The sequence below is a fragment of the Syngnathus floridae genome, chromosome 12 (assembly GCF_059516105.1).
Source record: "Syngnathus floridae isolate MCC-2025c chromosome 12, RoL_Sflo_1.0, whole genome shotgun sequence".
NCBI classification, from domain to species: domain Eukaryota; kingdom Metazoa; phylum Chordata; class Actinopteri; order Syngnathiformes; family Syngnathidae; genus Syngnathus; species Syngnathus floridae.
The window spans coordinates 372,596-400,231 of NC_142424.1; the positions used below are offsets into that span (position 1 = coordinate 372,596).

A 27,636-nucleotide genomic window follows, 5' to 3' on the forward strand; every position below is an offset into this window, starting at 1 on the left:
GTAACCTCTCGTCAATGGGAAAGAGCCTCTTACCAGGTTCTGGGGAAAATAGTCATGTTTAATGGTGGCGGGGAAAAGATGAAAGCATAGTGACGTGAGAAAAATTAATGTCGTGGATGTGTGGAGAAATTGGAACGGTGTCAAAATAGAGATCAAAATAGTGAGTGGAGTAAAAAACGTTTTTTTTAAATGACCATGTACCTATATCGTGAGGCTTCAAAAAATATCTTGGAAGCACGAGAGTGAGCTTCACGGGGCGCTCTGGAGCTACTTGAGCTGGCCGCAGTCTGCGATGGCAACCTTGGTTTTAGGGGTCCCGTTTTTGGTGCCTTGATTTTCCATCGCCCTCAGCACGTCGGTGCCTTCCAGAAGCTTCCCGAACACCACGTGCTTGCCGTCCAGCCTTGCCGTCCAACAAAACAAGCACATCAGATTTGTTTTGCTTCTTTCAGATTTGGCACTTCAGTGCCACCTTCCTTAGCAATCAATTTCTGAACAAAATTGCAATTATTGCCCCCGCTAAATACATAAATCAATCAATCAATCAATCATATAAATTGCGTGGCGAGTCCCGATGGCGTCGGCCACTAACCAGCTCGTTTCCTCCGTGCAGAGGAAGAACTGCGAGCCGTTGGTGTCGGCTCCGGCGTTGGCCATGGAAAGCGTCCCAAAGCCGGCATGCTTCAGCTTGAAGTTCTCGTCACGAAAGGACGGGCCATAGATGGACTTCCCTCCGGTCCCGTCGTGGTTGGTGAAGTCGCCGCCCTGCGTGCGTAGCGCCAAAACGTTTGCCTTAGGCTTAGGGGCTGCAAAAACGACGTCATGGACTGCATCGGAAGGCGTGCAAAAAACAGGCGAAGGCTGAGAAGGACCTAACCCTCATAAAAGGCGGTCGGTCGTGAGCTATGACAGCCTTTGTTCATGGACTGCGCGCGCTTTTGCTAGAGGCTTCGCTAGAAAGGTGCAGACTTTATCAAGCCAATGCAGTAGCATTCACATGGTGGTGGGGATGATGATGATGATGGTTAATGACCTTCAGATGCAGCGCAAAGTTCCTCAAGAGTACGTACCTGGCACATGAATTTGGGAATGATGCGGTGAAAGATGGAATTCTTGTAGCCAAAACCTTTCTCACCGGTGCATAGTGCCCGGAAGTTCTCTGCCATTGAAAAACAAACAAACAAACAAACAAAATGATAACGTCCGTCATCAACACGGCAGCCATTTTGTGTCCTCGTTCTTCGGACAGCCCAAACATGGAAACATCCATCCATTCCTCATGCTCTGGGGATTGGTGGCAGGAAAAGATGCAGACGCGAGGGCGGGCGGCATATGCACATGTCCCCACACAACAGGAGCCCGCCCGGAATGAAAGGCACACCCTGTGCGAGGCCGCCGACGTGGGAAGCAAAATGTGACAGCTGATATCTTCATTGAGCTAGGACCCCTGAAGATTTCTGGGGTTTGTTTCGCTTTCTTGACAGTCAGTCGGTCGGTCGGTCGGTCGGTCGGTCGGTCAGTCATGCGGAAGCAGACGTTGACCTACCTGCAGTCTTTGGAACTACGTCTGCAAAAAGCTGCAAGAAGAAAAACAAAACACACGTTGACATTGTCATCATTAATATTGCTCTTTGTACGAGAAGGAGCGATACGTTTTTCTTGCGGTCAGCTTTTCATTGACGGTACTTGTTACTTGACACTCGCACGCAACCCGTAAAAGACGTACGAACATCATTTCAGTGATTTACCTCCACTGTGATTTTGCCCGCGCTGACGCCAGCAATGGTGATGTCAAAGAAAACGACCGGGTTTGGCATCTTTCCACTGGCTTTAGGATTAGGCCTAAGGATTATTCAATTTGACCGAAAATGTCAATCTGACGACAGACGCAAAGCGACACTATTTTTTAATCCTCCTCTGATACGACGTCATCTTCAGAAAGCCAATCGGAGCCGGGTCCTGGGCGACAACCAACCAATAGCGAGGAAAGGTGGGCGGGCCTAAGGATGACATTGGGGTGGCTGTGCAATTTTCATTTCTGGACATTTCATTTGTCCATTTCTTTGCGGCCGGTGCCTGTATTGATTGATTGATTGATTGATTGTCGGTAAATGACTGAGATTTCATGTTATTTCGGACTCGTCACGTGAAAAACACACACCGAGCGTTCTTTAGGTGTGTTTTTTGTAGATGAAAGTGTCGTATTAAAAGCATAATTGGCAAAAAGAGATTTTTCTTTTCTTTTAGCGCTGACATCTGCAGTCTTAAGTATCTTCAAAGTGCAGGCAACAAACATACGTCTGCTGAAATTAATACAATGGGTTTAATCTTCTTTTTGAAGCTCCAGCAAATGAACAAAACAACCGCAGGTACAATCAACGACGACAATGATTACAAAATAAATAGAAAGCAATGGCAATTAAAATGTGTGTTACAAAATATGTGCAATAGTTTACATCTTAAAAACGTGTTTTCTACTAAATTTGCAATCCAATTGTCACTTTTTCGCCTCCAAATAAAGTCAACAATTTTCGTCGTGGTTTTTTGAACTCTCAAAGTGTCTGTTAGAAAGAAGACTGTAGGCTGTGTCGAAAAGGACAAATAATGATCAGGGAGAAGTCGAAGAAGTACTGCGATGAAAGGACAAGACGGGAATATTCAGATGAGCGTCAAGGCGACGCTGCCAAACCGGAATCACGGAATGTGGGCGTTGTCGCATTGATTCAACACGTTCACCTGAAATATGCAAAAGCCTTTGAGCATTTATTCCTTGGCCTTATTCACGTCCACCCTAAGCACACTATCTCGTAGGGCGAATACGGGCGGTGGTTTTTAAGGAGCCCACGCGACCGGAAATGCTGCTAGCTCCTCCCGGGGCGGGCGCGGCTCCTCTTTTCTCATGTTGGACAGAGGAGCTGGTGAGTCGAGAGCAGGAACGAGCAAAATGGCGAGGTGAGGCGAGGTCGTAGTTGTTCGACTCGTCTGCTGAACTGTTTTACGAGTGAGGACAAAATGACAGCAATTGGGAGACGGTCAAGCCTGCCTCGCAAAGATTTGAGGGAGAAATTAAGGAGGAGATGAAAATGACGGAAGACGACCAAAAAAAACAAAAAGACAACAGAGAAAGGAGATGAAGAAGGCGGCCAAAGGCGCTGCTGCTCAGTTGTTCTCAAAGAGCGACAGAAGGTCATCGCTGCTGTTGCTGGGCAGGTCGGGCGGACCCAAGTAGGACAGGAGCTCGTCCGGGTTGGTCAGCTCGGGCAGAAGCTACCCAAAAAAACACACCAAACAAAAGTCAGGCAACTGCAATTGCAGACAATCGCTCTCCTGAGCAGAAGGCTCACGTACATCTAGCGAGTGATCGGCCGCCTCTGCGCCGCCCCCTCCCGGGGGGCCGCCGAGGCCGAAGGAGCCCTCGGCGTGCAGCCGCGCGTTGTGGGAAGCGCCGCTGCTCCTCTCCTCGCCGAGGTTGGGGGTGGCCTGCTGCGGCAGCAAGGCATTATGGGCCTAGCCGTGCGGAAAGAAACACCATGAAGGAAGGACAGGCCAGGCGACAGTTGGCCGGCAGCTGCCTTTGACAAACAGGACCAACGCTTGCTTAGTGGCTCTCAGCGTCACCGGCGGGCCAGCAGGCGCAGACAGTCCGTCGGTCAGTCCGTCGGTCAGTCCGTCGGTCCGTCCGTCCGTCCGTCCGTCAGTCCGGCCGTCCGTCAGCCAGCTGTTCAACTTGAAAGACGACGCATTTGCAAGCCAACGTCTTCTTCAAAATTTGAATTCATCGAGCTGTCCTCGACGGCAGACTGAGCATCAAGATCAAAACTCACTTTGCAGTCGGCGATGACTGAAGCAAAAGAAGGAAGCGGTCGGTGGCAAAAGCACCTAAAGCGCAGTTAGTACTTTTCTCCACTCGGGGGCACTAAACTACAAAACCCATGCTACTTTGTCCGCCGTCGAATGTTGGCAATTGCGCCCGCCACCGTGCCTGTTACGTGACACGAAGCGGCGGCTGCTGCTGCTGCTGCTGCTGCTGCTGCTGCTGCTGCTGCTGCTGCTGCTGCCGCTGCCGCTGCCGCCGCCGCTGCCGCCGCCGCCGCCCACGTTTTGTCTGGCTCACCTGCTCGGCCTGGTAGGGGAGCGGAGGTCCCGATGGAGGGTACTCGCCCGCCGTCGGCGTGCCGGGAGTGTTGGGGAATTCGGGGAAACCCGATAGGCTGGCAAAGCCTCGGCTCCCTGCGGGAATAAACAAGCATGTCAGAAGACGAGGAAGAGGGTCCTGGCTCGCTCGGTCGGTCGGTCCCGCCAACTTTTGCTTCTTTGGGTTAATCATTCATTTGTGTTCTCACGTCAGCAGCACGTTCACACAGGGAACGAAGAACCACGTTCATCGCCACGGTTGGCACAGAAAAAAAAAAAAAAAAGAAAGCACAAATCTAGAGCATAGGTGTCAAACTCGAGGCCCGAGGGTGAGATGCGGCCCGCTACGTCATTTGATGCAAAGGCAAATTGGACTTCATGTATCAATAAAAAATTCAAAATGGAGTTATCGCTAGCAATTTTGATTTCCATTCGCTCTTTCAAATATTTGGACAGTTTTCTGATTTCAAGGCTAACTATTCACGAGTTGGTTGTGTAGCCTTTACTGTATACAATATCAGGCTAATTGAATCACCATGACAACCTACACAAAAAAAAAAAGCAGAGCTCTCTCTCTCTCTCTCTCTCTCTCTCTCTCTCTCTCTCTCTCTCTCTCTCTCTCTCTCTCTCTCTCTCTCTCTCTCTCTCTCTCTCTCTCTCTCTCTCTCTCTCTCTCTCTCTCTCTCTCTCTCTCTCTCTCTCTCTCTCTCTCTCTCTCTCTCTCTCTCTCTCTCTCTCTCTCTCTCTCTCTCTCTCTCTCTCTCACCGGGTCTGCTGTAGTCGGGACTAGCCCTGCCGGCCCCGGCCGGCGCCGCGTAGGGCGAGGAGGCGGGTCCCAGCGCGGCGATCATCTCCATCACGTTGGGCAGCAGCATGTGACTGGGGCTGACGGTGCGGCAGCGTTTGAGCGCCGGCCCGTCGGGCTCCTCCTTCACGTGCAAGTCGGGCTTGACCGGCACCGGCCGCCAGCCGCACAGCGGGTCGATGGTGATCTCCTCGTAGTCAGAACTGGCGGACCCGGGTGGCAAATGAGTGCGCGGCAAAGCGGCGGCACTTCCCGCCCGAGAGGGACGCGGACTTACTTCTGGATGTAGACCAGGATCCCCAGCATGTACTGGTCCACCTCCAGACCCTCCAGCAGAGCCGTCTTACTGCAAAGCACAGCGGCATTTTGAGCCCAGAAAACCCTGACTTGGCCAGTGTTGATAAAGCACCTACTTGCAGACAGGACATCGCCACGTTCCTCGCTCACAGTTGAGCTGCAGGTACGACTCCAAGTCGAAACACTGCAGGGAACAAAAAAGCGCATCTCTTGCTCTCATTCGGCGCGAGTTCCTCCAGCTGGGTTGACGCGAGCCACGTCAACCTAACCTGTATGTGCCGGCAGTCGTGTCCTCGCGCCGGCAGCTGGATGCGCCGGAAGGTGATTGGACACTTGAGCGAGACTTTGATGGCCGTTTGCTCCACGCCGTCCTCTCCGTTGAGCCCGGGGGTCCCGGGGATGGTGCCGCTGCTGAAGTTCCTCTTGACTGAAACACACGGTGACACATTATCCGTCCGTCACTTGGACAGCTGTTTCAAGACACTTACTGTGCCACTCCCAGCCTGTAGGTGGCATGAATGCACCTTTTAAACTTGTCCAAAGGGGAAGAAGGATTTAGAGGGAAAAAGGATTGTAAAGTTCAAAAGGCGTTTTTTTGGGGAAACATCGCCAATATTTTGTTTTTCCAAATGAGGGGCAAACGTCGCCCGGGCTTAAAACACAAACGGCACGGAAATGAACGCGAAGCGCGTTCGTTTAACGTCGACGGAGGTTCGGCGTGCTCGCAATGGAGCGTGCGTCTCACTCTTGGTGATGCAGTGCTCGGCGGGCAGCAACCTCTTCTTCATGAGCCCTTGCAGCACCGACCTGACGGAGGGCCGATGGACCAGCTGCAGCACGAACAGATGAGACTGCGGGAGCAAACGCGGCGTTACACGAAGAGGCAACTCCAAGGGAGGGGAGGGGAGGGGAGGGGAGGGGAGGGGAGGGGAGGCGAGGCGAGGCGAGGCACGGCACGGCACGGCCCGGCCCGGCTGGGTCTGCCCGCCCTAACGGTTCTTCAGAACTCACGCAGCAGCAGGCGGTGACGGTGATCTGGACGGTGTTGCGGCCGGGCTGGCACACTTGCTTGAGGTACAGTGCCTTGTGGGAGGTCTTGTTGTCGCCGCGCTCGATGGACAAGGGCGTGGCGTTGACGCTCACCTGCACCGAGGCGGGCCAGTTGGTGTTCATCTGCCGGTCCTCGTGGTGGTAGCACTTGAACTGCAGCTCCAGGTCCGGCCTGCAGAGGGCCGTCACGCCGCAGGCTCAAGTTGAACGGAACGTTTTCGTTCAAAGGCTGGACGAGGGAGGGAGCGGCCTTCCCAAGCCAAAGTGGCGCCTGACCTCATCATGAGCGTTTTGTAGACGGAGTCTCGAAGCTGGAAGGCGTGGTTACTGACAGCCAAGTTGTGCTCCAGTCTGAAAGGCTCCAGCACCACGCCGTCCCGCACCGGGAAAGTTAGCCGCAGGTCGTCGCTGGGATTACCTTGATCGGGAAGAGACGGGTTAGGGCGAGGCTCCGAAAGCAACTTGCGCAGCGCCTGCCTCACCCGTGGCAGTCTGCGGGCCACCCATGCCGCTTTTCCCGTCGGGGGGCACGTAGGGGGCTTTGACGTCGCGGCCCGGGGACAGGTAGGGCGGCACCGAGGCGCCGGGAGTCACGGGAGGTGTGGGGTTGCCGCCCATGGGCGAGCTGGGGTACGCCTGCATCCCTCCGCCCCGGCCGGGCTGGCGAAGCCATACCGGAGCGTAAGCCGTGCATCAGGACCCGCCCGTGATGACGCAGCGCAGCGCTCGGGCTCGGGATGGCCACTTAAAACCATTCGTTGGCCGTTTCTTTCTTTCTTTCTTTGTCTCGCTCGCTCGCCACTTACCCCGCTGGCTGCCGCCTGAGTGAAGGCGTTGTATCCTCCTGGGCCTGCAGGGGGCAGACTCGTCTGCCCATTAAACACTTCTGACTGAAGAGCACACCCAAAAACAAAGAAAAAGAAAAACAGACTTCATTTGGGGCCTTCCATCTGCTGGAAAAAAGCCATCATTACCTTGTAGTACTGGGGCGGGTTGCCGAGCGAGCCCGAGGCGTACTGGCCCACGGGGGGCATGCGGCCGGCCGGGTACGAGGGCGAGCAGCGTTGCGGCGCTGTGGGTGGGTACTGCAGAGGTTGCTGCAGAGGTTGCTGCAGAGGCTGCTGCAGAGGCTGCTGCAGAGGCTGCTGCTGAGGATACGCCGACATGGACGACATCCCGCCGCCGCCGCCGCCGCCAAACTGCCCGGTCACAAGTCAGAGGCATGGTTAGGGCTGCAAACAAGTCTTGAGCTCGGCAACTGAGCTCAGGGTCTAAAAATGAAGCGGAGGCCAGGCTTCCGGTACGGTCGGTCCTCACCTCAGAGTGGAAAGTTCGTTTGAGTCCCTGGGCTCCACCGGGATACCCCGCCCCTCCCGATCCGCCGCCGTGCATCTTTTGCACGTGTCCGGGGTGGGGAGGGTACAAGCCCCCACCAGGAGGTGGCGCCGCCACAGGCCTGCTCGAGACCATACCGCCCTGGTTCATGACCGGGGCTCCGCGAGAGCCCCCGTGAGGGACCCCGTGAGGGCCCCCGTGAGGGCCCCCGTGAGACATGAACTGGGGACTGTACGAGGAGGCTCCGCCCATCTGCCGGGAAACACAAAATGAGTCAGGAAGCCAGGCGACGCTGCCCTCTGCTGGCCGCCGCTAGCTTTTCATATTGGGATTACGGGCCCGGCGTCAAGTTGCAAATGAAAGTATCAGGCAAGGGCTTAGGGTTTCCACTTGGACCTGTTAAGCCTTCCAATTATGGATTAAACTCAAGACTTGAAATAAAGGCACCCGTTAGGGTCCTGAGTTTGGGATGGGCCAATTTAAACAAGGCGTTTGAGGACCTGCGCATAGCTGATGTCCTGGTTCTGCTTCTCCTGGATGGCCGCCACCGTGGCTGTGGCGGTGGCGGTAGCTGTGGCGGCGGCCACGGCGGCGGCGGCGGCCGCCGTGCTGAAGTCCGAGGGCGGGCGCACAGCCATGCCACCGCCGTTACCGGGATAACTGCACAGAGAGGACCGCTCGCTCGGTCGGTCAAATTTAGACGTGACCCACCTCAACGCAATTCAACTTAGCTTCAGTGCAAACGCTAGCAAAGTTATCATGGGACGTTTCTAGCTTAGCTTTGCATCGATCCGGAGAGAGACACCCTTGTTAGCGGTCCGAGTCTGACTTGAGCCGAAAGAGCCCCCAGCCCCGCTCGTTCACCTGCCGCCGTAGGCCGCTGCGGGGTTGTACGCCGGGCCGGGGCGTCCGTACATGAGCGGCTGGCCGTAGCCTTTGGATAGGGCGTCGCCGTACCCCTGCTGGCTCATGAACTGCGGTCCCATGGCGCCGGGCATAGCGGGCCCGCCGCCTCCGCCCCCGCCGGGCATCATGTGACCGCCCGTCCCGTCGCCAGGACCCATAGGTGGCGCTCCGATCACCTGCGCGTCGGTAAAAACAACAAATCAGACGGGTCCCCGTCCAATGACATTGCTTTCCGATGCTAGCTTTCGGCCGTCGCATCTCCGCACTTAGCAAAAATGCTACGCGCTGCTTTTCTTTTCCTTGGCTACTTGACAAAGCGGGCTCACGTGTTACCTGGCTGTGCGTGGGATTGGTCACACCCCACACTGTGGTTACTACAGAGAGAGATCCCGGCTGCTGATTGGCTGCTGGTTGCCAGGAGACTGGCTCATGAAGGAAGGCGCCGTCACCGCTGCGAGGGAAGAGAAAGGAGGGGGAAAAAAAAAAGAAAAGGGCCATGAAGGCAGCGGCGGCCCTTAGCGCCCGCTTCCACCACCACCACCACCACCACCACCACCACCACCACCTCACAGTCTCCCCACTCAGAGCGCTAAAGTGCCATTACAAATGAAGTTATTAGTAAACTGCAGCCGCTCATGATGCATTTGTACCCATACGGACGGGCGGTCGGGCAACGCTCAGACCCGCTCGCTCTTGGGACGCAACACACGTCGAGCGCCGTGCCCGAGTCAATCGGCATTGGTTGCCAAATGCCAAGCTACGTCCGCCAATAGGAAGTTTAACGCTTCCAATGCGTGAGCTTCCTGCCGCCCTCTTGTGGCTCGGCGTAATAAAGACAACGTGCCGGATGCGGTACAAATTGGAGTCAACTTTTCAACTTTTGCTTCATTTGTTGTTATTGTTTTCATTAGCCAATGACGGTTTGCGAGCAGGATTCAAATTTTGGAGCAGTTTCTCCCAAAAGATCAGTCCAGAACACGACGCGCTTACGAAATGTGTACAACGTGTTCCTGAGCGAAATGAGGCTCCTTTGAGCGTGGGTGGGAATTACCTTTGAGGAGTGGGATGCGGGGCTCGTTTCATGGAGTTGAGGGGTTTCATTGGAGGAGCATGGGGGTGACTGGGAAGCCCCCCTGAAAAACAAAGAGGAAGTAGAAGCTGAGTCGGCCACTTGGACGACACCTCGCCCTCGGACCTGGCGAGCACCCGCCTCCCGCTACGGACGGGATGGCGAGCCTGGGTGGCCAGCGACTAAATTTACCTTGTGTATTTCCAAAGAAAAGGCACTGCGATTGAAGTATAGTTATGAATATAGTTATGAATATTCAAATATTCTCAAACGCCCCCTGATTGATCTTAAACGCCCAGATTTTCCTTGCCCTCCTGGGAGTTGAAGATCAGGGGATGTTTGAGAATATTTGTCATTTTTCACACATGTCCTGAGTGCTGTTAGTCACCGAAATGTTGAACAGAGGCTGTGATGTGATGTATGTACCCAAGCCAAATTCCTTGCTCGGCGCGCTCAAACACGGCGAATCAAAACTCTTGACTACCGGGGCTCAGTATCCCAGACTGCGTATCATATGATTGCGATCCCATTTGATCAAGCCAATAAAAACACCTTACAGACAGGTCAAACATGGCGAATCAAAACTCTTGAATACCGGGGCTCAGTATCCCAGGCTGCGTATCAAATGATTGCGATCCCATTTGATCAAGCCAATAAAAACACCTTACAGACAGGTGGCGTGGAATCTACGTCCAACAAAATGACGGCGGGATCACGTTGATGGCCAAAGATGATGCCTTGGAAGTTGCCAGTGAAACTGGGGGGCGACCACTGAGCGTGGCCTCTCAGCCATTCGGAAGACGACCCTAGATACGCAATTAAGCTCCCAATTCCCAGTCGACGCAAATTAGTCTCCCGTGCCGCGGTGAGAGCTTCGACGAGGTACATAGAATAACGACAAGGTTCTATCCGAACCAGCAGGCGGCGGTGTGCTTTCTAAAGAGGAACAACACACAAGCGATTGACTGAGTTATGATGGTCGTTAAAATGAAAAAGTCAATCTCTCACATTGGACATGAGCACTGCGAGTGCGTGAGCGTGCACCTGGAAACCACGCACAAGTCCACACCTCACCCGCACGTGCACAACGTCACGCGTGGAAGTCGCTACAGGTGCCGCATGGTCACACGCAACCACAAAGAATCCCACAAATACAACCCGAACAAATAGCACACAAACAAAAACAACAGGAACCTGCTGCACGCACCAACACGCTGCGAGTGCACGCGCACGACCCGGCCGGACATGGCTCCGTCAGACAATGGCACGTTGGTGCACGCGCACGCTGTGGAACCGATGACCCGTGCCTGCGCACGCGTGCGATGGACACGATCACCGTCGAAGTGTACAACGTGCACACGCACAGCTCTAGGCTTCGCGCCCGCCACGGGCTCACGGCGGAACAAAGCGGCGTGCACGCGGCGGGATCGGCACGAGACGCATTCGGTAACGCCTACCTGGCTGCTGTGTGCGTTCGTGCGTGCTCGCGACCCCGGTACCGCGCGTGCCATTGTGCTCCTATATGCGCCATACGAAGTGTACGCTCAAAAGCTGCCGCGCGCGCGTCGCGTCAATCCCACGCAGCTCACCTGTCTGAGCGCGCGCGTCCACGTCCCGAAAGCCAGACGCCTCGGCGAGCTAGCTAGTTTAGCCTAGCTTAGCTTAGCTTAGCTCCGCTCAGCTCAGCTCAGCTCAGCTCGGCATAGCAGGCTAGCTAGCTCGTGTGGTGTCGCAGTCGGCTAACGCTGTGGTCAAGTCTCCCCTCTCGACGCTCATTTTGTGCCCAAGGAAGAGGCAGGCGGCGCAGCGCAAAAGTGTTTGAAAGGGCGACTTAACACTTCCGGTCGTCGTCACGTTTAAATTACGCTAACTCGGCGGGCCAATTACAGCTAGTTTGTCGAGGACACGGAGCTCACTTGAGCAAAAACAGACCATTGCACAATGACAAGCTATAATGAATTCGTGACGTCACAGCCACTCGCCCGCCCCTTCGACAACCTCCTAGTGTGCGTGACGTCACCAGGAAATGGTCAGGTACTCGCCGTGCGTCTTTACCTCCGCCATCTTGGGAAAGTACTGACAGTTTGAGCGAGAGAATCAAAAAATACGGCCTCCAAAAGTTTGCAAACATTCATAGCACGATTATAATGTGTGTGTGTGTGTGTGTGTGTGTGTGTGTGTGTGTGTGTGTGTGTGTGTTCTGTAGTCCATACCGATGTATGGCTCTAGTTCGGTGTGTATGTAAAGGTGTGTCGCATGCATGTGTTTTGTAGACGCGTGTGGCTGCGTCATGTAGGATGTGTGCAAGTACCTGTTCTACAGGACTTGTGTGTGTGTGTGTGTGTGTGTGTGTGTGTGTGTGTCTGGTTGTGGTTGTGGAGGTGTGTTTATTAGCGTGCGACATTTTCTCATCATTCGACATCGTCTTATTGAAGTGGGTGACTTTTCGTAGAAATTTGTGTCGTGTTTGTGCCCTACTTACAAGTGTGTGTGTGTGTGTGTGTGTGTGTGTGTGTGTGTGTGTGTGTGTGTGTGTGTGTGTGTGTGTAAAATAAAGTAGTAAATAAAAGGGTGTCTTGCAGCATGTGTCCGTGCGTGTTTTAGTTCTCTGTCATTCCAAGTGTCATGTTGTTGCAGCGTGTGTGTGCATGGATGCTTCTTTGCGTGTTGTACAAGTGTGCACGTGCGCGTGTGAGGGAGAACAATGTCGCAACCCATTGGTGTTTTTTTTTTCTTCTTTCTTTCTTTCTTTCTTCAGAGCCGGGTTGCCGTGGAAACAGGTGCAGAGATTTCCTTCCCATTTCTTCATTTTCCTCTCCACACTATCATATCAGCCCCTCCCCCAACGACCTGCCGCATAGTGGCGACCTACTGCAGTCATTACACAATGTCGCCCGCCTATCACGCAAGAGCAGAGAGAAAAGAGGGGAGGCCGGGAGTCAAGGGGGGTGGGTGGTTTGCTCGGGGGACAACTCATTGGGGCTGAACCTCCACCAGGGAATGGTGGGCGGAAGGTGGAACATTTGGGCATGATTTTTGACATTTGTCATTTTGGAGCGCGCACACGGAAACGGCATCTGCGCACACGCCCGAGGCAGCTGGTTGCCATGGTGAGCGGCGCGCACGCATGCTTCCTAGCTTGTGTATGCATTCCAATGGGGAGGCTTTGGCAAGCGCTGGAACATTCCAGGGAAATGGCTGCTGTTCATGACCTAGAATAACACATAACATGACTGATTTGGGGGGGGTGTAAAGGGTTTGGGGGCGACCAAAGGATGGGGGAGGGGAGGAGTAGATTTGGAGGAAGCAAGGTTAGAAGGGGGCCAGGGAAGGCAATTAGGAAGCATGAGGGTAGGAAAGGAGATAAAGAAGGATGAAGGGAGCCAGGGAAGGCAATTAGGAAGCATGAGGGTAGGAAAGGAGATAAAGAAGGATGAAGGGAGCGAACGCATGATCAATGACAGACATCGAAGGACCTCGAAGCCCAAATTCATTCGGGCCTCTCATGGGCGTGGCCTTGTGAGTTAGGAGGCGAGCTTCGGTGACGAGCTCAGCAGCATTCAAATTTGTACTCGCAACACGCCCAAATTCATTCGGGCCTCTCATGGGCGTGGCCTTGTGAGTTAGGAGGCGAGCTTCGGGGACGAGCTCAGCAGCATTCAAATTTGTACTCGCAACACGAACGAGCCGAAATTCTTTTTCAGCCGTCCTCAACTTGACGCATGCTGCCCTCTCGTGGCTGAAAGACAAATGACATCAGCCCAACTTCTAAGCGTCACATCGTCACGTGTTGCGAAGACGGCACTAAAATCAAATCGAATGCAACATTAGCAACCTCAGACAACACTGTGACGTTTGTCTTTTATTTCATTTTCGAAATAGCTTTGTCCGTCGTCTGGGTATCAGGCGTGGCGTTTGCGGAGCGAGCCGCTGACGTTTTTTGGGCTCGCTGACGTTTTTTTTGAACATGACTCGTTTTTGTCCTCAAGGAAGACGGACGGACGGACGGACGGACGGACGAGATCCTCCATTTTGTCCCCTTCATCCTTTCGCTCGGAGCGATCGGCGATGTCACCAACCGACAGGATGTTGCAAGCGGCGGGACGTCCGGCGCCGAAGGCTCAGAACTGCACGGCGCCGAAGGCTCAGAACTGCACGGCGCCGGGCGGGATGTCGAACATGGACGGGTCGAACTGCTGGCCCTTGAACGGCGAGCCCTGCGCCTCCCAACCCTTCTTCAGCATTTCGTGCACCTTCTGCAAATAAGCATCCATGAAACACATGGGCGCACAGAACCCACAGAGAGACACGGCCACGCCGCACCGACCATCTCGTGACTCTGCGGCTTGCCCTGCAGCTTCTGGTGGTAGTCAAAGGTGAGGCGTTCGAGGACGGCGTGCTCCTCCTCGTCCACGCTGGCCATGGAGCGCTCGCGGTTCAGCGAGTCCACGTCGATCTCCTCCTCGCCCTCCAGGATGCACTTCCACCACACCTCCGACGACTTGTTCAGAGACAGCTGGCCGCAGGATGGCGAAATCAAGGGCCAAAGAAAGGAAGGCAAGAAGAAGACGTGAGAACGTGCGCCACTGAGGTGCGACGCGCTCGGTCCGTTACCACGACGCATTTTCCCGGGTCGAGGCTCCACAGGGAATTCTCCGTGTTGATCTTGTGCGAGAATTTGCCCTCCACCAGCGTCTGCTCTTCGGGCCCCGCGCGCACGCAAACGCGCATGCCGTCGTTGCGCAGGCTCACGCTCACCTGGGAACAGGCACGCGTGCACCAATGACATGATCGCCGCCAGGGCCGCAAAAGGGCTCGCTCGCTCGCTCGCTCGCTCACCTGCTTGCCTTTGACCACCTCCTCGGGCACAAAGACGCGCACCTCCACGTCGTTGTAGTCCTGAGACCACTGGTACTTGTCCCGCACGGCACCGTTGTAGCTGTCCGAGTCCAACGCTGACCCAATCCTGTTTGTCCTGGGAACAAAAAGAGCAAAGTGTCGTCTCCATGCTGCGCTCGGGCACGCCGGGAAACATCACAGCTCCAACTAAGTGACACCATCGGGTAGCGCGCACCAATGCGCTGCACTCAGGGACACTGGGAAAAGTGACGTGGCCCAAACAGTGAGAGAGCGAGAGAGAGAGAGAGAGAGAGAGAGAGAGAGAGTGCGAGAGAGCGAGAGAGCGAGAGAGCGAGAGAGAGAGAGAGAGAGAGAGAGAGAGAGAGAGAGAGAGAGAGAGAGAGACATGTCGCAATGAGGGACAACGGGCAATCTTCGTGTTCAGGGACGCTGGGAAACATCACCCTCCTGTTATGCTTTTGTTTTGAATGAATGAATGAATGAATGAATGAATGAATGACGGGCAAAAAACGGACTTGTCTGAGTGGGACGCCGCAGCCTTCCCGTCCATTTGAGCCACGCCGCCAGGGCCATCAGCCTCAGGTATGGCTGAGGGTTCAGACTCCGCAACGGGAGCCGATGACGCCGAGGAGCTCGCCGCTTGCGTCGCCTCAGATGTGACCTGGAGCTCCTGGATCGCCGCTGGAGCGGCTGCCATTTCGTCCCCGTGCTGCTTTTGCATTTTCCGCATCTCCTCGGAAAACTTCTCAAACACCTTGAACGTCTGCGCAGGAAAAGGGGCAGATTCAACTTTTTAAGACCGTGAACGTCATGCATCTCAAAGCTTGAATTGGCTCGCGAAGTGAGTGAGTGAGTGAGTGAGTGAGTGAGTGAGTGAGTGAGTGAGTGAGTGAGTGAGTGAGTGAGTGAGTGAGTGAGTGAGTGAGTGAGTGAGTGAGTGAGTGAGCGAGTGAGCGAGCGAGCCCACCTTCAAGACCATCTTCTCGGCCACACCTGGCGGGAAGCCCATCTTGTCGTCGGGACCGGAGAGGAGTCGATAAAAATCAGTCTTGCGGTACAAAAAGCCAAAGTAGACGTGAAGAAAGTCATGAATGTTTCCGACGTGCTGCAGAATGCCGAGCAGCGCGTTGTCGTACATTTCCGTCATCTCGAGTGGCGACGACATGGCGATACTTTCCGCGTGGCTCCTTCACTGTTGCTCCACTGTAGCTCTGTGCGCCGTTGGTGTGGACAAAAAAAAAGAAGAAGAAGAAGACGAAGAAGAAGCGAGAAGAAGCGGACTTTGAGAAGAAAACAGTCAATGTTTACGCCAGGAACCCTTGCATTTCTTCAACGTCTGTGAGGGTAACAATGCCACGCATCCGGTTGGACACATTCAAAATAAGTTGACTTTACGCTGAGTGTGACAGGAACAAACCACCCCGCTACTATGAATCAAATAAACACCAAGAAAATAAGGTAGCACTCAATTATGCATTTAATAGGCAAACCTAATTAGTTGTCCTATTTAAGAAAATGCGACAGCTATTTTTTTTTTACATTTATTTTAGTCTACATCCGGTTCCAGCATATATAGTCATCCGTTACGAGAGAAATTATATTGTTCCGCACCGAGTTCTACATTTATTTTCAAGTTTATACATATCAATCAAAGTCGATTCAATGAGTTCCTTCGTTAATTCAATTTTATGAATTGTGTTTTGTATGTTGTGCCAAAACAAGGACAAAGTGAATGTTAATTGTGTTAGCCTCGTAAACAGTGAAAGCAAGATGGCGACGCCCTTGAGCAGCACAGGATGCTTGAGGTTCCTGGTGGGTAAAGCGATTAAAAGGCATTTCCCAGGCGCATTTGACTGTTCTTCTTTTGACTTTGACTTTCTACTTTATTGTTTGTTACTGAGAACTGTGCTGCAGCTATCCGGGGGTGGGGTAGCACTATATATATATATGTACACCAAAAGAGACACATTCCTGAAATGCTTGCAACCCCGATGATTTATTTGTTTTCGGTGCAGGCTGCAGCGAGCAGGGCAAGTGCACTCGGGAGCCGAAACCTTCACGTCACAGCAGTTTGCTGCAAGGTAACCACGACGGTGACGTCACGCCGCAGTTGTCCAACTCCGAGATGATGACCGGCTCGTGATTCCTTTTTTCCGGGCAGAACCGAGCTGCTCGCATCAGAGTGGGGAAAGGCGATCGTCCTCTGACCTACGAACAAGCCCTGAAACCTCACCACATCGCCCACCACAAAGGATGGCTATCGCAGCACACCAGTGCGTCTCGAAACATGACCTTCGTCAAATTGGTCCATTTTGCCCTTTGGCGCCCGCCCATGTTTATTTTCGTCCCTGCCAGGTAACCTCAAAGGCGAGGACGGCGCGGCAGAGCGCGCCGTCGAAGACGCCTTCGTCCGTCGCTTGATGTTCGGCACCTTCCACGGCTGCCTGGCCGACGAGTTGGTGATCAAGCGGCGCGGCAACGCGCTGACGGTGTGCGCCCTCATGCTGCAAAAGCTGCCGCCGCAGAAATTCTACTTTCTGATCGGATACGCCGAGTCGCTGCTGTCGCACTTCTACAAATGTCCCGTCAAGCTGGACGTGCAGACGCTGCAGGAGAAGCAAGTGTACAAATATCTGTGAGGGCCTTCAACTTCCCGTTTGCGGTCGCGGAAAGCCTGCCGTTTCGTTTCTCCAATTTATTTTAGAAATTGCCCATGACGGACACCCACCGGGTTGTTTGCGATGGCCTACTTGAAAAAATAAAAAGGGCGGAAAGAGAAAAAGTAGTCATGTTCACTCACTCACTGATTTTGTTTTGTTTGCAACTATTGGTCCTCGTCTTGAAGCGCGCGCGTGTGTGTCTCACCAAAACCACTGGCTTCTGAGCAAAAAGCAGAGACGATAAGCTTTCTGCTTTTGCACCACGGCCTTTGCCATTCGGGCCATCTTTGTTTGTGACAGACTTTCTACGACAAATCCGATTCTTATTATTATTATTATACACCAGTTTCCAATTCAAGCCCAATTGAAAATGGAATTGAAAGCAAATGGAAAGCACATTCAGGAAGGACTATTTTTGATTTATTTTCATTTGTCACAGTGCAATCATTCACATGGAAGGCTTGGGCAGTGCAAACACTTGCAGCAAAACACTTCAAAGGATATGCAATTTCATTTCAAAAGGGACTGAATCATTTGAAAAGACAAACTTGCGTTTCATTTGCGCCGTCGCTGTCGACAGGCTGAGCGACTTGGCGCAGAGTTCACCTTTCGTCTGTCACAAGTGAGATTCCTGGTTTCAAAATTGCGACAAGGAGTCATTTGTGTACAAAAGGTGGCACCTAGGCCACTAAGTTGGAATGAGAGGAGGAGGAGGAGGAGGAGCTTTGTTTTGTCAGGCTGCTGCCTGGCAGTGCCATTTCCCTTTTGCACGCGAGGCAATTACACGTGGCTCTTCGCTATCACTTAGCGGGCTCGCGGCGACAGACGGCAACATTCAACTTGATCAAATTCAAACCCCAAAAAAGAAAAGGAGCGATTGACGACGGCGGCGACACAAGGCTTCATCTTGTGGTGCAATGGGGAACTAAAGAGGAAGTGGAGCGCGCCTTTCGCCGGCCATACAAAAGAAGTAGGTCCTCGTGGCCGGTGCTAATCAAAATCTCCCTCACGTGGAGAGGGCGCGGCAGCCCACGCCCTGGCAGGACTGCAGCTTGATGAGGCGCCGGTTCATGGTCTGCAGCACGGCCGGGTCCACCTTCTTCACAACGTTCTCCAGCTGGTGGGGGTCCGAGCTCAGGTTGTACACCTCCACAAACGACTGGTGGCGCAAAAAGAGGCTCGTGGAGATTTTGCCGCACACGCAGCACCTTGACCGGCTGCTGAGCGGCTACATTGCCATCCCGCGTGCGCTTACCTCGCTGTCGGCGAACTCGCAGTACTGCATGTCGTCGCGTCCGTCCAGCGTCCTGACGACGCAGGCGTACGTGTTGTTGAAGGAGTCCTCGCACACGCAGTCGGGGAAACATTGCTGAGGCGGCAAATTCAAGCGACCGTGCTCACCACCGGAGTCAGCGTCCACAATCCGACAATTCCATCCGACAAACGGCCGGCCGGCTGGCCGGCCGCTCACCGACAGGCCGGGCCCCATCTCGGGGCAGCTGGGGTCTGCGCTGGACAGCCCCTCCCCCGTGTGCTCCACCAGGAAGAAGGGACGCGCAGAGCCCTTGCGCAACCGCGGCGCACAACAACGACGACAGCACGTTAGGCCGGGGGCCACGCTTTCCGAGCGAGGGGGACGTCATCGGCCGACCATCAGAGGCAGGAAGGACCGCCCGTCCAAGTTGGCGGCCGACGCGTTGATGCCGGCGATGTCCAGAATGGTCGGCGCCAGATCAATGTTTAACACGGGAGCCTGGGGGGGAGGGGGAAACAATCCAAATGATCACCCTGGACCGTGGCGCTGCATTCTTCCCCTTCTCAATCCAAAATTCTCATCTGGCGGCGCTTCTTTGGTGACCTTCAGCGTGACGTTGGCTTGCACGCCGGGGCCGCGCACCAGCAGCGGCGTGCGGATGTCAAACTCGTACAACTGACGCTTGTCGATCGGCAGAGAGAACTGACCTGCGGGAAAACACAGCGGCGCCGGCGTGTTGGGAACCCGCCCGTGAGCGGAGCCCGCCTTCCGCTCACCTGTGTGATAGCCGTTGTCCGAGGTGAAGACGACGTACGTGTTGTTGAGCTCCTTCAGCTCCTCCAGCTTCCTCACCAGCGTCTCCACCAGGTCATCCACCGACAGCAGCGTCTGCCACCTGCGGGATGACGCTCCTTCTCATCTCGCTCACGGAGCCGGTCGTGCTCACGTTTGCCGCACCTTTTGCGGTAGGCGTCGTCCAGGAAGGCCAGCGAGCTGTTGGCCATGGGGTTGGCGGGCTGGCGCAGCAGCCAATGCTTGTCCTGCGATGAGGAGAAAAAAAAAAAAAAAAAAGCAAACGGTTCCCGGTGGCTGCGCCGTGTGGGTTTTGCCTTCACCTTGGCCGGCTTGTCGAAGCTTCCCTCCCTGGGCGCTTTGACGTCAGCGAAGCGCCGTCGGTACTGCGGGGTGGCGGTCCAGGGCGAGTGGGGCGCCGGCGGCGCCAGCATCAGGAAGAACGGACGCTGAGGGCTGCGGTTGTCCAGGAACTGAAGCGAGCGGTTGGCCTGCGGGCGGGAAAGCCGAGTCGGCGTTGGCCGGGCGGCCAGACCAGACCAGACCAGACCAGACCAGACCAGACGCCGTCGACCACCTACGATGAGGTCGGTGAGGTAGTCGCCCGCGTAGTCGTCGCCGTGCTTCTCCTCAGCCCTGTTTCTGGACAGGGTGTAGTTGTAGTAGCGGGAGTTGCCCACCTGGGCGCACACACAGCCGCCACCTTCTCGTTTATGCGCGTGTGTGGAAAGAAAGAAACGCGTGACACTGACCAGGCCGTGCCACTGGTCCCACCCGGGCGGAACGTGGCCGACGCCGCCCGCTTCCTTCTTGCCGTACTGTCGACAGACAAAAGCAGCGTCCGTCGGGCGCACATCCAGCCAAGGTCTCGGCGTCGGAAAATGCGTCGGCCCACCTGGTTCAGGTACTTCCCGGCAAAGAACGTTTGGTAGCCGCTCTTGCTGAGGAAGACGGGGAAGGCGTCCGACTCGCCTCGGCTCTGCCAGGCCGCGCTGGAGCAGTTCCCGGCCAGCGAGTTGTTCCTCACCAGGTGATTGTGAGGGTAGCGACCCGTCAGGATGCTGCAGCGGCTCGGGCAGCACAGCGGCGTCACCGTGAACTGGGGGGGGACAGGTCAGGTGAGGACGCCGCCGTCGACAGCATTAGCCCAAACACAAGCGGACTCACTGAGTTGACAAAGGTAGCGCCGGCGTCTCCGATCAGAGATTTGGTCTTCTTCATGGGGGTCTGCTCAACACAAAGCCCAAGTCAAGTCAAGTCAAGTCAAGTCAAGGCAAGGCAAGGCAAGGCAAGGCAAGGCAAGGCAAGGCAAGGCAAGGCAAGGCAAGGCAAGGCAAGGCAAAATGGACACGGTGGCCAAGATTATTGGCACATTCATCTGGAAGACGCTCTACGCAATTTTTGACCGCGTAAAGAGGGAATTCAGATCACATTGGCTCGAAACTCAAATCAAATCAAGGTTTTTGGATGCACGGAAGCCCTATTTACTTATTTAGACAGCGTGGAAATTGGCGGAGTGGTCAGTCCAAGACAAAATAAACAATGCGTTGGAAGACGAATACGCGGATTCAATTCATTTGATTCCAATCAAGGAGGACAGCAAATTGTTGCGCGCAATTATGCCCCGGCTCCAAACCGAGCCCGCCACGCCACGCCACGCCACGCCACGCCACCACTTGATGGGGAGTAAACGCCAGTGACGCCAAAGCTCGACGGAAACCGCGCACGGTGGCAACAAATCAAACGGGAAGTGACATTTGGCTCGGGGGAAAGTGCACTGCACCCGGGTTTTCCAAAGCAAACCGTCAAATGTTCCTCCAAGGAGGTCGCTCCAAAGCTCAGCTGCCTGCCGAGCGACTGCGTGTACTCACCATGCCCCCGAGGTTTTGGTCCTGGTCATCAGTGACGATGAGGACGATGTTGCTGCCGGGCCCCCCGCCGCCGAGCACGCGCCTCGCGCCGCAGGTGAGCAGGGCGCCCAGCGCGAGCACGCGCAACACTCCCACGAGCATCACAAACGGAGGGAGACACGAAAGCCAAAAGCGGCGAAGACATGCAGCATTCAAGGCAGCAAGAAAATCAGCCTTGCCTGACGCGTGCGAGCTGCGCTTGAGGAAGTGCCGCTGGTCACGTGGGCGCGCGCCAGTGGGCGTGAAGAACACGATGTCCGGAGTCGACTTTGAACCAAAACTTCACGCCAGTCAGCAAAAAAATTCCAATAAAACTGAGCGAGGCTTTTTTGTTGTTGTTTTTACTGGCAATAAACGCCGCTTTTTGCGCCACGTGGGTGCACACACACGTTGCGTTTCGAAAGTAAAGCCTTCTTTTTTCTTTCTCCAAAAATAAAGCAAATTCGAGAGCAGGCAGTGACGTTAAAGTTCAAGCAGCTGATGGAAGTTTCCAAACGACAAGCGCCCCCTATTCCCTCAAATGGAAGACACGTCACGAGGCCAATTAGTTGTCTAGCTGTGCCTTTCCTTACAGTCGGTGCTTTGAATGCAGACTTAAATGAGTTGCTAACTGGTGACCACTTCTTGGCTTGTCGGCGACCAGTCGCCCCAGTGAGGACCAGAGCTAGGCAACATGCATGGCTGCATTTTATTGCAATCCAGGGAGAAATACACAAATCATCACGCAAACAAAAAAGACAATATCAAGGTCCACCGAGCGAGACAGAGCCACTCTGTCTGTCTGTCTGTCTGTCAGTCAGTCTGTCTGTCAGTCAGTCAGTCAGTAGTACGCGGCCGCGTAGGCTGCCATCAGAGGAGGCGGAGTCGGGGAAGGGGGTGTGGCGGCGACGGCAGCGGCGGCGACTGGCAACACGGCGCCCGGCAACACGGCGCCCGGCACGCCACCGTATCGGTAGAGCGAGTCCAGAGGCGAGGCGTACTGCGGGTTGTGCGGAGGCGGCGGCGGCTGAGCCAAGGCGCCGTCCTGAAGCGGCAGCGGCACGGGGTGGTGGTAGAGCGGGTACGGCGCCGGCCCGAACCCCTGCAGCTCAGGGTAGGGGCCGAAGCGCGACGCGGCGCTGGCCTGGCAGGCGTGCGCCGCCAGGGCGTCCTGCACCGTCCGCTTCAGCTTCATGCGCCGGTTCTGGAACCAGTTTCGGATCTGCGCCGTCGTCACGGTGACAAGAGGGGAGGAAGAAGAAAAACAAAACAAAACAAAACCAAACAAAACCAAAACAAACGAAACGAAACGAAACAAAACAAAACAAAACAATGTCAGGCAGGAAAAAGATGCGTGATCGATCAATATCACACAGAGGAAAAGTCCAAATTGTCGTGGAAATAAAAATTGGCATGAGTTCGCTTGCTCACTTGACATTCACATTTCTTTTGTGACTGCGTGTCGGTGCCACCAGATGGCAGCAAAGCACCCGACAGCGTGCTGTTTGCTAGTTCAAATCTCGGCGGCATTCGAAGCAAAGTGGGCTGCGTGACTAGTTAGCATGGGCTAGCGTGACTAGCATGGGCCAGCCTAGCTCACACGCGAGCGCAAGCGGACCTGTTTGTCGGACAAGTTGAGTTTGCTGCAGAGCTGCGCCTTGACCTGCGTGCACAGGTAGGCGTTCCTCTTGAAGGCTCGCTCCAGGCTGCCAATCTGCTCTGCCGTGAAGGCCGTGCGCGGCCTCCTGCCGGACGGGGGCGGCGGCGGCGAGAGGGAACGCTCGCTCTCGTAGCCCGACGTCTCCTCCTCTGCCTCCGGAGCTGCCAGCACAACTTATTTCTCACGTTGGAATGATTGAACTTTTTTTTTTTTTTTCAAAATTCAACGAAATTGTTGGATACCATTTTTTTTAGTGTGCAAAATTCACTTTGATGTTTACTGTCCAGCATTTCATTCATTTCTATATTGTAGAAAAAAATGTCTTTTGAAATCATCGACAGTTTTCAGTTAGCTTAAAAATCATGTAACATTTCATTGTCTGAAAAGAATGACTCGTGTGTGTGTGTGTGTGTGTGTGTGTGTGTGTGTGTGTGTGTGGGTGTGTCAGACCTACCACTTTTGGTGTGCTCCCCGGTGTCCATCTTGGGCCTCTTGGCTGGGGCTCCTCCACCGTCGTCACGGGCCCTCCGGTAGAACCCCGGCAGGCTCTCGGTGCTGGCGCCGGCGAGAGCCGCCATGCTGACGCTGGCGGCGGGTCGCTGCCGGCTGCTTTGCGCCATCCACTCAATGGAAAAGTGTCCTCTCATGACGTCTGTGGTGTGTTCAGGTAAGTGAGCGTCCTCCTGGAGGGGCGGAGTGGGGGGGCGCACTGCTGTTTTTATAGGCGGCGGCCCGCCTTTACGCACATGAAAGGCTACAGCCCTTCCTTGGCACCCTCCCCTCACAAGTGCAGTCATTCAGTCTCAATGAGGCTCCAGTGAGTCTAGACCCCCCCCCCCCGACCTTCCTGCCAATAGACACACCTCAGCCACGCACCTCCGCGGACATCGAAAGGAGCTTTGGCGACAGCAAAACCATCATGGCCGCCTACAAAGAGTTGAGTTGGATTGAACTTTTTTTGCCCGACTTCATACTCTCGCCATCACTTGCAACGTAGGCTCGCATTGGCAACATGGGATGATGGCAGACTGCAGGAGGAGTACATGGGGATGCCCCCCCCATCATAGACCCCCCCCCCCCCCCCACACACACACACACACTGGACTGCCCTTTGATCGGCTCCATTCAGGCTCTTTCATCTCTTCAACGGGCCTGTTTGCTGCTGTTATGGAGCCCCTGCCCCACTACTCAAGGCGTCTCTCACACACATGCAGAGTTCTTGTATGTCTGTCTGTCTGTCTGTCAGTCAAACTTTGCCAACCCGTGTAGTTGGGAAGCTCCAAGCTAAAAGGCAAGCAGCACCACAGCGCCGATGGCGACTCGTGCCGCCACGCGTTAGCGGCTTGGCTTGGCCAGCGGCGGCCGGCAGTTGCCGCCCCGTCTGAAAAGGCCTTCTCCGTCCGTCAGGAGCGCTTCCCCTCCTCGTCTATTGATCCCTATCAAGCCTTCAAAGGCTCCCCGGGCTTTGATGGAGCCGGTGGGACGAGTCGGCGCGGCAGTCAGCGACCCAACCTCCCCCACCGAGACCAAGCAGCACCATATGGGTCTCCACGCTGGACATGGGGCCATGTCATCATTTGCACGCCACTGCACTCGTGATCATTTTGCTCGCAAGGATCATGGCTCGATTCGACGCAAGCGTTTCTCTTGACCCGAAGCTGCGCTCAACTCAACTTTGGGACTCCATCAAGCTTCGCACGCAAAGTATTTTGAACTTTGGCCCAATTTGACCCGCAACATGACAGGAGGTTTGTTTCCATGATGCCATCTTGAGTCAAAGTGATGTCATCACGCTATTTCGTTAAGTGTTGTTGCCACTCTGAAAAGACGTGACATATCTGTTGCGTCAAAATAAGGAACCTTGGCAAGAACGCGCCGCTTGGGTTCCACTATATTTCACAAAAAATTCAACGACAATAAAAAGTTGTTAGCATGGAGTCATTTGTTTGTCGGTTATTGTTTGCAAACTTTCAGGAGCCACCGCCAGCCGCTGGATGTCATCGGTACTGCATGACACATTCCACCGCGGCCACAACACGTCGCAGCAGTGACGGGATGTCATTCAGAAGTGTGCTGAAATACTTTTTACTTTGACTCCCCGTATTTTCAAACTTTCTAAGCTATAAGTTGTCACATTGTACTGACTTTTTCCTTTATCTGTAAACCGATACTGTATCTGAAAATGATCCGACTGTTTTTTTTTTAAATTATCATTCACTTATTGAGCATTTAACCCACTTTTCAACATGAGCAAATGATTTTTTTTTCAACAGGAAAGTCGAGTCAGTTCTTGCTATTTTTTTGAATTCTTCAAATGATCAAAACGGTTAAAGCCATTTTAACATACCCTTCCTTACCGAACTTTTGTCTTTTTTTAAACCCACAAGTACTGTTCCCGTATTTTCACTTTATTCGCTCTACTGCAGTACAGAGTGTACGTTGGATGGATGGATGGATGGATGGATGGATGGATGGATGGATGGATGGATGGATGGATGGATGGATGGATGGATGGATGGATGGGTAATGTTGTCATATCTGCTTTCTAAGTGAGTGGCCAGTCCTATTGCGGGGTGAAACTCTGCTGCCTCCTGTCGGCACAGGCGCGTCGCGTCGCGTCGCATGTTGCTTTCCAAGCAGAAAAAGGCTGCAACGGACGGCATGCGCACGTCGGTCGGTCGGTCGGTCGTTCCGCCCGCCCACCGCCGCCGCCGCCGTTTGTGCCAAGTGGCTGTTTGGTGCTTTGCTAAAGCGGCCGCATTGTGCTTTCAACGTCACTCACCGGCAGCTTTCCACGACGCGTCGTTTCGTAAACATGACGTCATCACACAAACGACGATTGACGCGAGCGGCACTAGAGGCTGAAAATAGTTTGGGAAGCTCGCAACCGGAACTTGCCTCTCCGCCAATGGCGCGTGAGCGCTCCGGCGGGGGCGTGACTGACAAGAGGCGCTGGCGAATGGCAGGCCTGTAATTGTGGCGACGCGAGCGAGCGACAGGCGGCTCGGCCAATCACGAGCCTCCAACCGCGCGCAGCCCCGGCGCGCATGAAGGCGACGCGCCTGCCTGCAGGAGAGGAGGAGATGGGCAGAAGCTGAACATGGCGGATGGTGACAGCGGGAGTGAGCGCGGCGGTAGCAGCGGCGGCGTGGGGGGCGGCTTCCAGCACTTCCAGAGAGAGCAAGAGACCCAGGAGCTGGCCTCCAAGCGCCTGGACATCCAGAACAAGCGCTTCTACCTGGACGTCAAGCAGAATAGCAAGGGCCGCTTCATCAAGATCGCCGAGGTCGGGGCCGGAGGCTCCAAAAGTCGGCTGACCCTCTCTCTGTCAGTGGCCGCCGAGGTGCGCGACTACCTCGGGGACTTTATCGAGCACTACGCCCAGCTGGGGCCCAGCAGCCCCGAGCAGATCGCGCAGGCCTCCGCCGGCGAGGACGGCGGGCCTCGGCGAGCCCTCAAGAGCGAGTTTTTGGTGCGGGAGAACCGCAAGTACTACTTGGACTTGAAGGAGAACCAGCGGGGGAGGTTCCTGCGGATCCGGCAGACCGTCAACCGGGGGCCTGGCTTCGGCATGGGCGGCCCGGTGGGCGGCATGCTGTCCGGCCAGACCATAGCCCTTCCAGCGCAGGGCCTGATCGAGTTCCGAGACGCCCTGGCCAAGCTCATCGACGACTACGGCGGCGACGACGACGAGCTGGCCTGCGGCGGCGCAGGCGGCATGGCGGCGGGGGGCTTCGGCGAGCTCCCGGAGGGCACCTCCATCATGGTGGACTCCAAGCGCTTCTTCTTCGACGTGGGCTCCAACAAGTACGGCGTGTTCCTGCGCGTCAGCGAGGTGAAGCCCAGCTACCGGAACTCCATCACGGTGCCCTTCAAGGCCTGGGCCAAGTTCGGCGGCGCCTTCAGCCGCTACGCCGACGAGATGAAGGAGATCCAAGAGCGCCACCGGGACAAGATCTACGAGAGGCGGGACGAGTCGGAGGGCGACGACGTGGATGACGACTGAGAGAGAGCGCGCGCGCACGCACGCCGCCTCCGCCGTACGTGCGCGTCTGCGCGCGCGCGCCCGTACAGCCACAGCAGGCAGCATTGGAGGAAAAAAAAAAAAAAAAGAATAAAGAGTACACGAGCGTTCATCAGCCTCGTGCTGCTACGGTGCCATTTGGCACCCAAGTCGGACTCGGTAGTGTTCCAATCGTGACTTAAGTGCGTGTCTTGGAGGCTGAGAGGTTCTCGGTGTCCTCCTCGTTGTCGTTTGCGTCGTGGGACGCTTAGCAGGTTTGGAGGAGCAGCCTGCCAATCAAAGTCTCACACACAGGGGAGAAAACATCACAAACGGAAAAAAAAACCCCAATCACTGCCCGCCGCCACATGATTGACGAGGGGGCTGAAGTCAGCCGAAAATTACAGCCAGGGCTCATTTTTAGCAATACCGGCAGAGGAGGGCGCCGTTCTCCCCCCCAAAAAACCCACCTTTGCCGTCACCTCACTCGGGAGTCAGGACAAAAGAAAAAAAAGCAAACATCAGCAAGAGATGCTGCTAACACGTCCGTGGATGTTCTTTTTCCTTTTTTTCTTTTCCAACAACAGAGAACTATATTATTGACACAAGATTATAGGAAAGTTATTACAGCGGCAAAAAAAGATATTTTCAAATACTTATAAAGGAAAATGTATCGTGTAAAGGAAATTACAAAATAAAGAAAATGTGAAATTCTTTCAACTGAGTGTATTGCCAACATTTGTTCCTTTGTTTGTTGTGCTTCATCAAGTTTGTCTGGAGCAACAGTGAGCACATAATGCAAAAAGAGCGTGCTTGAACACAAAAGGTGCAGCAACGCACCGACACAGCCAGCGTAAGCACTACGGTGGGCGGATGTGGCAGCAGCTAGCAGCATCACTTGCAGTACCTGTTTGTGCGCTC

The 27,636-nt window shown here is 54.7% G+C and overlaps 8 protein-coding genes across 16 annotated transcripts; 2 read left to right on the forward strand and 6 right to left on the reverse strand.

Moving 5' to 3' along the window:
* Nucleotides 1-37: 37 nt before the first annotated feature.
* Nucleotides 38-1,910, reverse strand: ppiab (peptidylprolyl isomerase Ab (cyclophilin A)). The gene is made up of 5 exons (XM_088392368.1): nucleotides 1,749-1,910; nucleotides 1,547-1,577; nucleotides 1,071-1,159; nucleotides 593-765; nucleotides 38-403 (listed from the first exon to the last, which is right to left on the reverse strand). Exons 1-5 carry the CDS (start codon nucleotides 1,815-1,817, stop codon nucleotides 268-270), a joined length of 498 nt encoding a protein of 165 aa, XP_088248494.1. The 5' UTR covers nucleotides 1,818-1,910; the 3' UTR covers nucleotides 38-267.
* A 394-nt stretch (nucleotides 1,911-2,304) lies between these two features.
* zmiz2 (zinc finger, MIZ-type containing 2) lies at nucleotides 2,305-11,556 on the reverse strand. Of its 3 annotated transcripts, none has more exons than XM_088392315.1 (19): nucleotides 11,186-11,556; nucleotides 9,579-9,660; nucleotides 8,861-8,978; nucleotides 8,486-8,703; nucleotides 8,122-8,281; nucleotides 7,604-7,873; nucleotides 7,261-7,485; nucleotides 7,093-7,176; nucleotides 6,769-6,946; nucleotides 6,563-6,704; nucleotides 6,248-6,458; nucleotides 5,982-6,087; nucleotides 5,506-5,663; nucleotides 5,353-5,420; nucleotides 5,217-5,285; nucleotides 4,901-5,142; nucleotides 4,115-4,230; nucleotides 3,349-3,507; nucleotides 2,305-3,267 (listed from the first exon to the last, which is right to left on the reverse strand). In XM_088392315.1, the coding sequence occupies exons 2-19, from the start codon at nucleotides 9,626-9,628 to the stop codon at nucleotides 3,160-3,162; spliced, it is 2,682 nt and encodes an 893-aa protein (XP_088248441.1). In that variant the 5' UTR covers nucleotides 9,629-9,660; nucleotides 11,186-11,556; the 3' UTR covers nucleotides 2,305-3,159. The 3 variants fall into 3 exon arrangements, with proteins under 3 accessions (XP_088248441.1, XP_088248442.1, XP_088248440.1); XM_088392316.1 differs by lacking the exon at nucleotides 11,186-11,556 and adding an exon at nucleotides 11,054-11,090; XM_088392314.1 differs by lacking the exon at nucleotides 11,186-11,556 and adding an exon at nucleotides 10,804-11,003.
* A 1,889-nt stretch (nucleotides 11,557-13,445) lies between these two features.
* Nucleotides 13,446-15,829, reverse strand: nudcd3 (NudC domain containing 3). 2 transcript variants are annotated; one of them, XM_088392353.1, is made up of 7 exons: nucleotides 15,593-15,829; nucleotides 15,424-15,504; nucleotides 14,972-15,219; nucleotides 14,436-14,571; nucleotides 14,211-14,354; nucleotides 13,924-14,112; nucleotides 13,446-13,852 (listed from the first exon to the last, which is right to left on the reverse strand). In XM_088392353.1, exons 2-7 carry the CDS (start codon nucleotides 15,463-15,465, stop codon nucleotides 13,742-13,744), a joined length of 870 nt encoding a protein of 289 aa, XP_088248479.1. In that variant the 5' UTR covers nucleotides 15,466-15,504; nucleotides 15,593-15,829; the 3' UTR covers nucleotides 13,446-13,741. The 2 variants fall into 2 exon arrangements, with proteins under 2 accessions (XP_088248479.1, XP_088248477.1); XM_088392351.1 differs by having other exon boundaries at nucleotides 15,424-15,829.
* Nucleotides 15,830-16,003: 174 nt separating this feature from the next.
* Nucleotides 16,004-17,238, forward strand: mrps24 (mitochondrial ribosomal protein S24). The gene is made up of 4 exons (XM_088392367.1): nucleotides 16,004-16,268; nucleotides 16,472-16,537; nucleotides 16,618-16,729; nucleotides 16,812-17,238. The coding sequence occupies exons 1-4, from the start codon at nucleotides 16,161-16,163 to the stop codon at nucleotides 17,093-17,095; spliced, it is 570 nt and encodes a 189-aa protein (XP_088248493.1). The 5' UTR covers nucleotides 16,004-16,160; the 3' UTR covers nucleotides 17,096-17,238.
* A 276-nt stretch (nucleotides 17,239-17,514) lies between these two features.
* LOC148389231 (N-acetylglucosamine-6-sulfatase-like) lies at nucleotides 17,515-18,720 on the reverse strand. The gene is made up of 3 exons (XM_088392371.1): nucleotides 18,588-18,720; nucleotides 18,372-18,485; nucleotides 17,515-18,275 (listed from the first exon to the last, which is right to left on the reverse strand). The coding sequence occupies exons 1-3, from the start codon at nucleotides 18,603-18,605 to the stop codon at nucleotides 18,123-18,125; spliced, it is 285 nt and encodes a 94-aa protein (XP_088248497.1). The 5' UTR covers nucleotides 18,606-18,720; the 3' UTR covers nucleotides 17,515-18,122.
* Nucleotide 18,721: 1 nt separating this feature from the next.
* Nucleotides 18,722-21,595, reverse strand: LOC148389232 (N-acetylglucosamine-6-sulfatase-like). 5 transcript variants are annotated; one of them, XR_015861784.1, is made up of 9 exons: nucleotides 21,035-21,595; nucleotides 20,331-20,390; nucleotides 20,059-20,262; nucleotides 19,916-19,981; nucleotides 19,745-19,843; nucleotides 19,329-19,654; nucleotides 19,186-19,266; nucleotides 18,975-19,078; nucleotides 18,722-18,869 (listed from the first exon to the last, which is right to left on the reverse strand). XR_015861784.1 is itself a non-coding variant. In XM_088392345.1 (8 exons), exons 1-8 carry the CDS (start codon nucleotides 21,173-21,175, stop codon nucleotides 18,756-18,758), a joined length of 1,302 nt encoding a protein of 433 aa, XP_088248471.1. In that variant the 5' UTR covers nucleotides 21,176-21,595; the 3' UTR covers nucleotides 18,722-18,755. The 5 variants fall into 5 exon arrangements, 4 of the variants coding, with proteins under 4 accessions (XP_088248471.1, XP_088248473.1, XP_088248474.1 ...); XM_088392345.1 differs by having other exon boundaries at nucleotides 18,975-19,266; XM_088392347.1 differs by lacking the exon at nucleotides 18,975-19,078 and having other exon boundaries at nucleotides 18,723-18,869; nucleotides 19,148-19,266.
* A 152-nt stretch (nucleotides 21,596-21,747) lies between these two features.
* Nucleotides 21,748-23,783, reverse strand: ved (ventrally expressed dharma/bozozok antagonist). Of its 2 annotated transcripts, none has more exons than XM_088392355.1 (3): nucleotides 23,167-23,783; nucleotides 22,671-22,885; nucleotides 21,748-22,274 (listed from the first exon to the last, which is right to left on the reverse strand). In XM_088392355.1, the coding sequence occupies exons 1-3, from the start codon at nucleotides 23,507-23,509 to the stop codon at nucleotides 21,894-21,896; spliced, it is 939 nt and encodes a 312-aa protein (XP_088248481.1). In that variant the 5' UTR covers nucleotides 23,510-23,783; the 3' UTR covers nucleotides 21,748-21,893. The 2 variants fall into 2 exon arrangements, with proteins under 2 accessions (XP_088248481.1, XP_088248482.1); XM_088392356.1 differs by having other exon boundaries at nucleotides 22,671-22,873; nucleotides 23,167-23,781.
* A 1,930-nt stretch (nucleotides 23,784-25,713) lies between these two features.
* Nucleotides 25,714-27,435, forward strand: LOC148389234 (transcriptional regulator protein Pur-beta-like). The gene has a single exon (XM_088392362.1). It carries the CDS (start codon nucleotides 25,813-25,815, stop codon nucleotides 26,716-26,718), a length of 906 nt encoding a protein of 301 aa, XP_088248488.1. The 5' UTR covers nucleotides 25,714-25,812; the 3' UTR covers nucleotides 26,719-27,435.
* The last annotated feature ends 201 nt before the right edge of the window (nucleotides 27,436-27,636 follow it).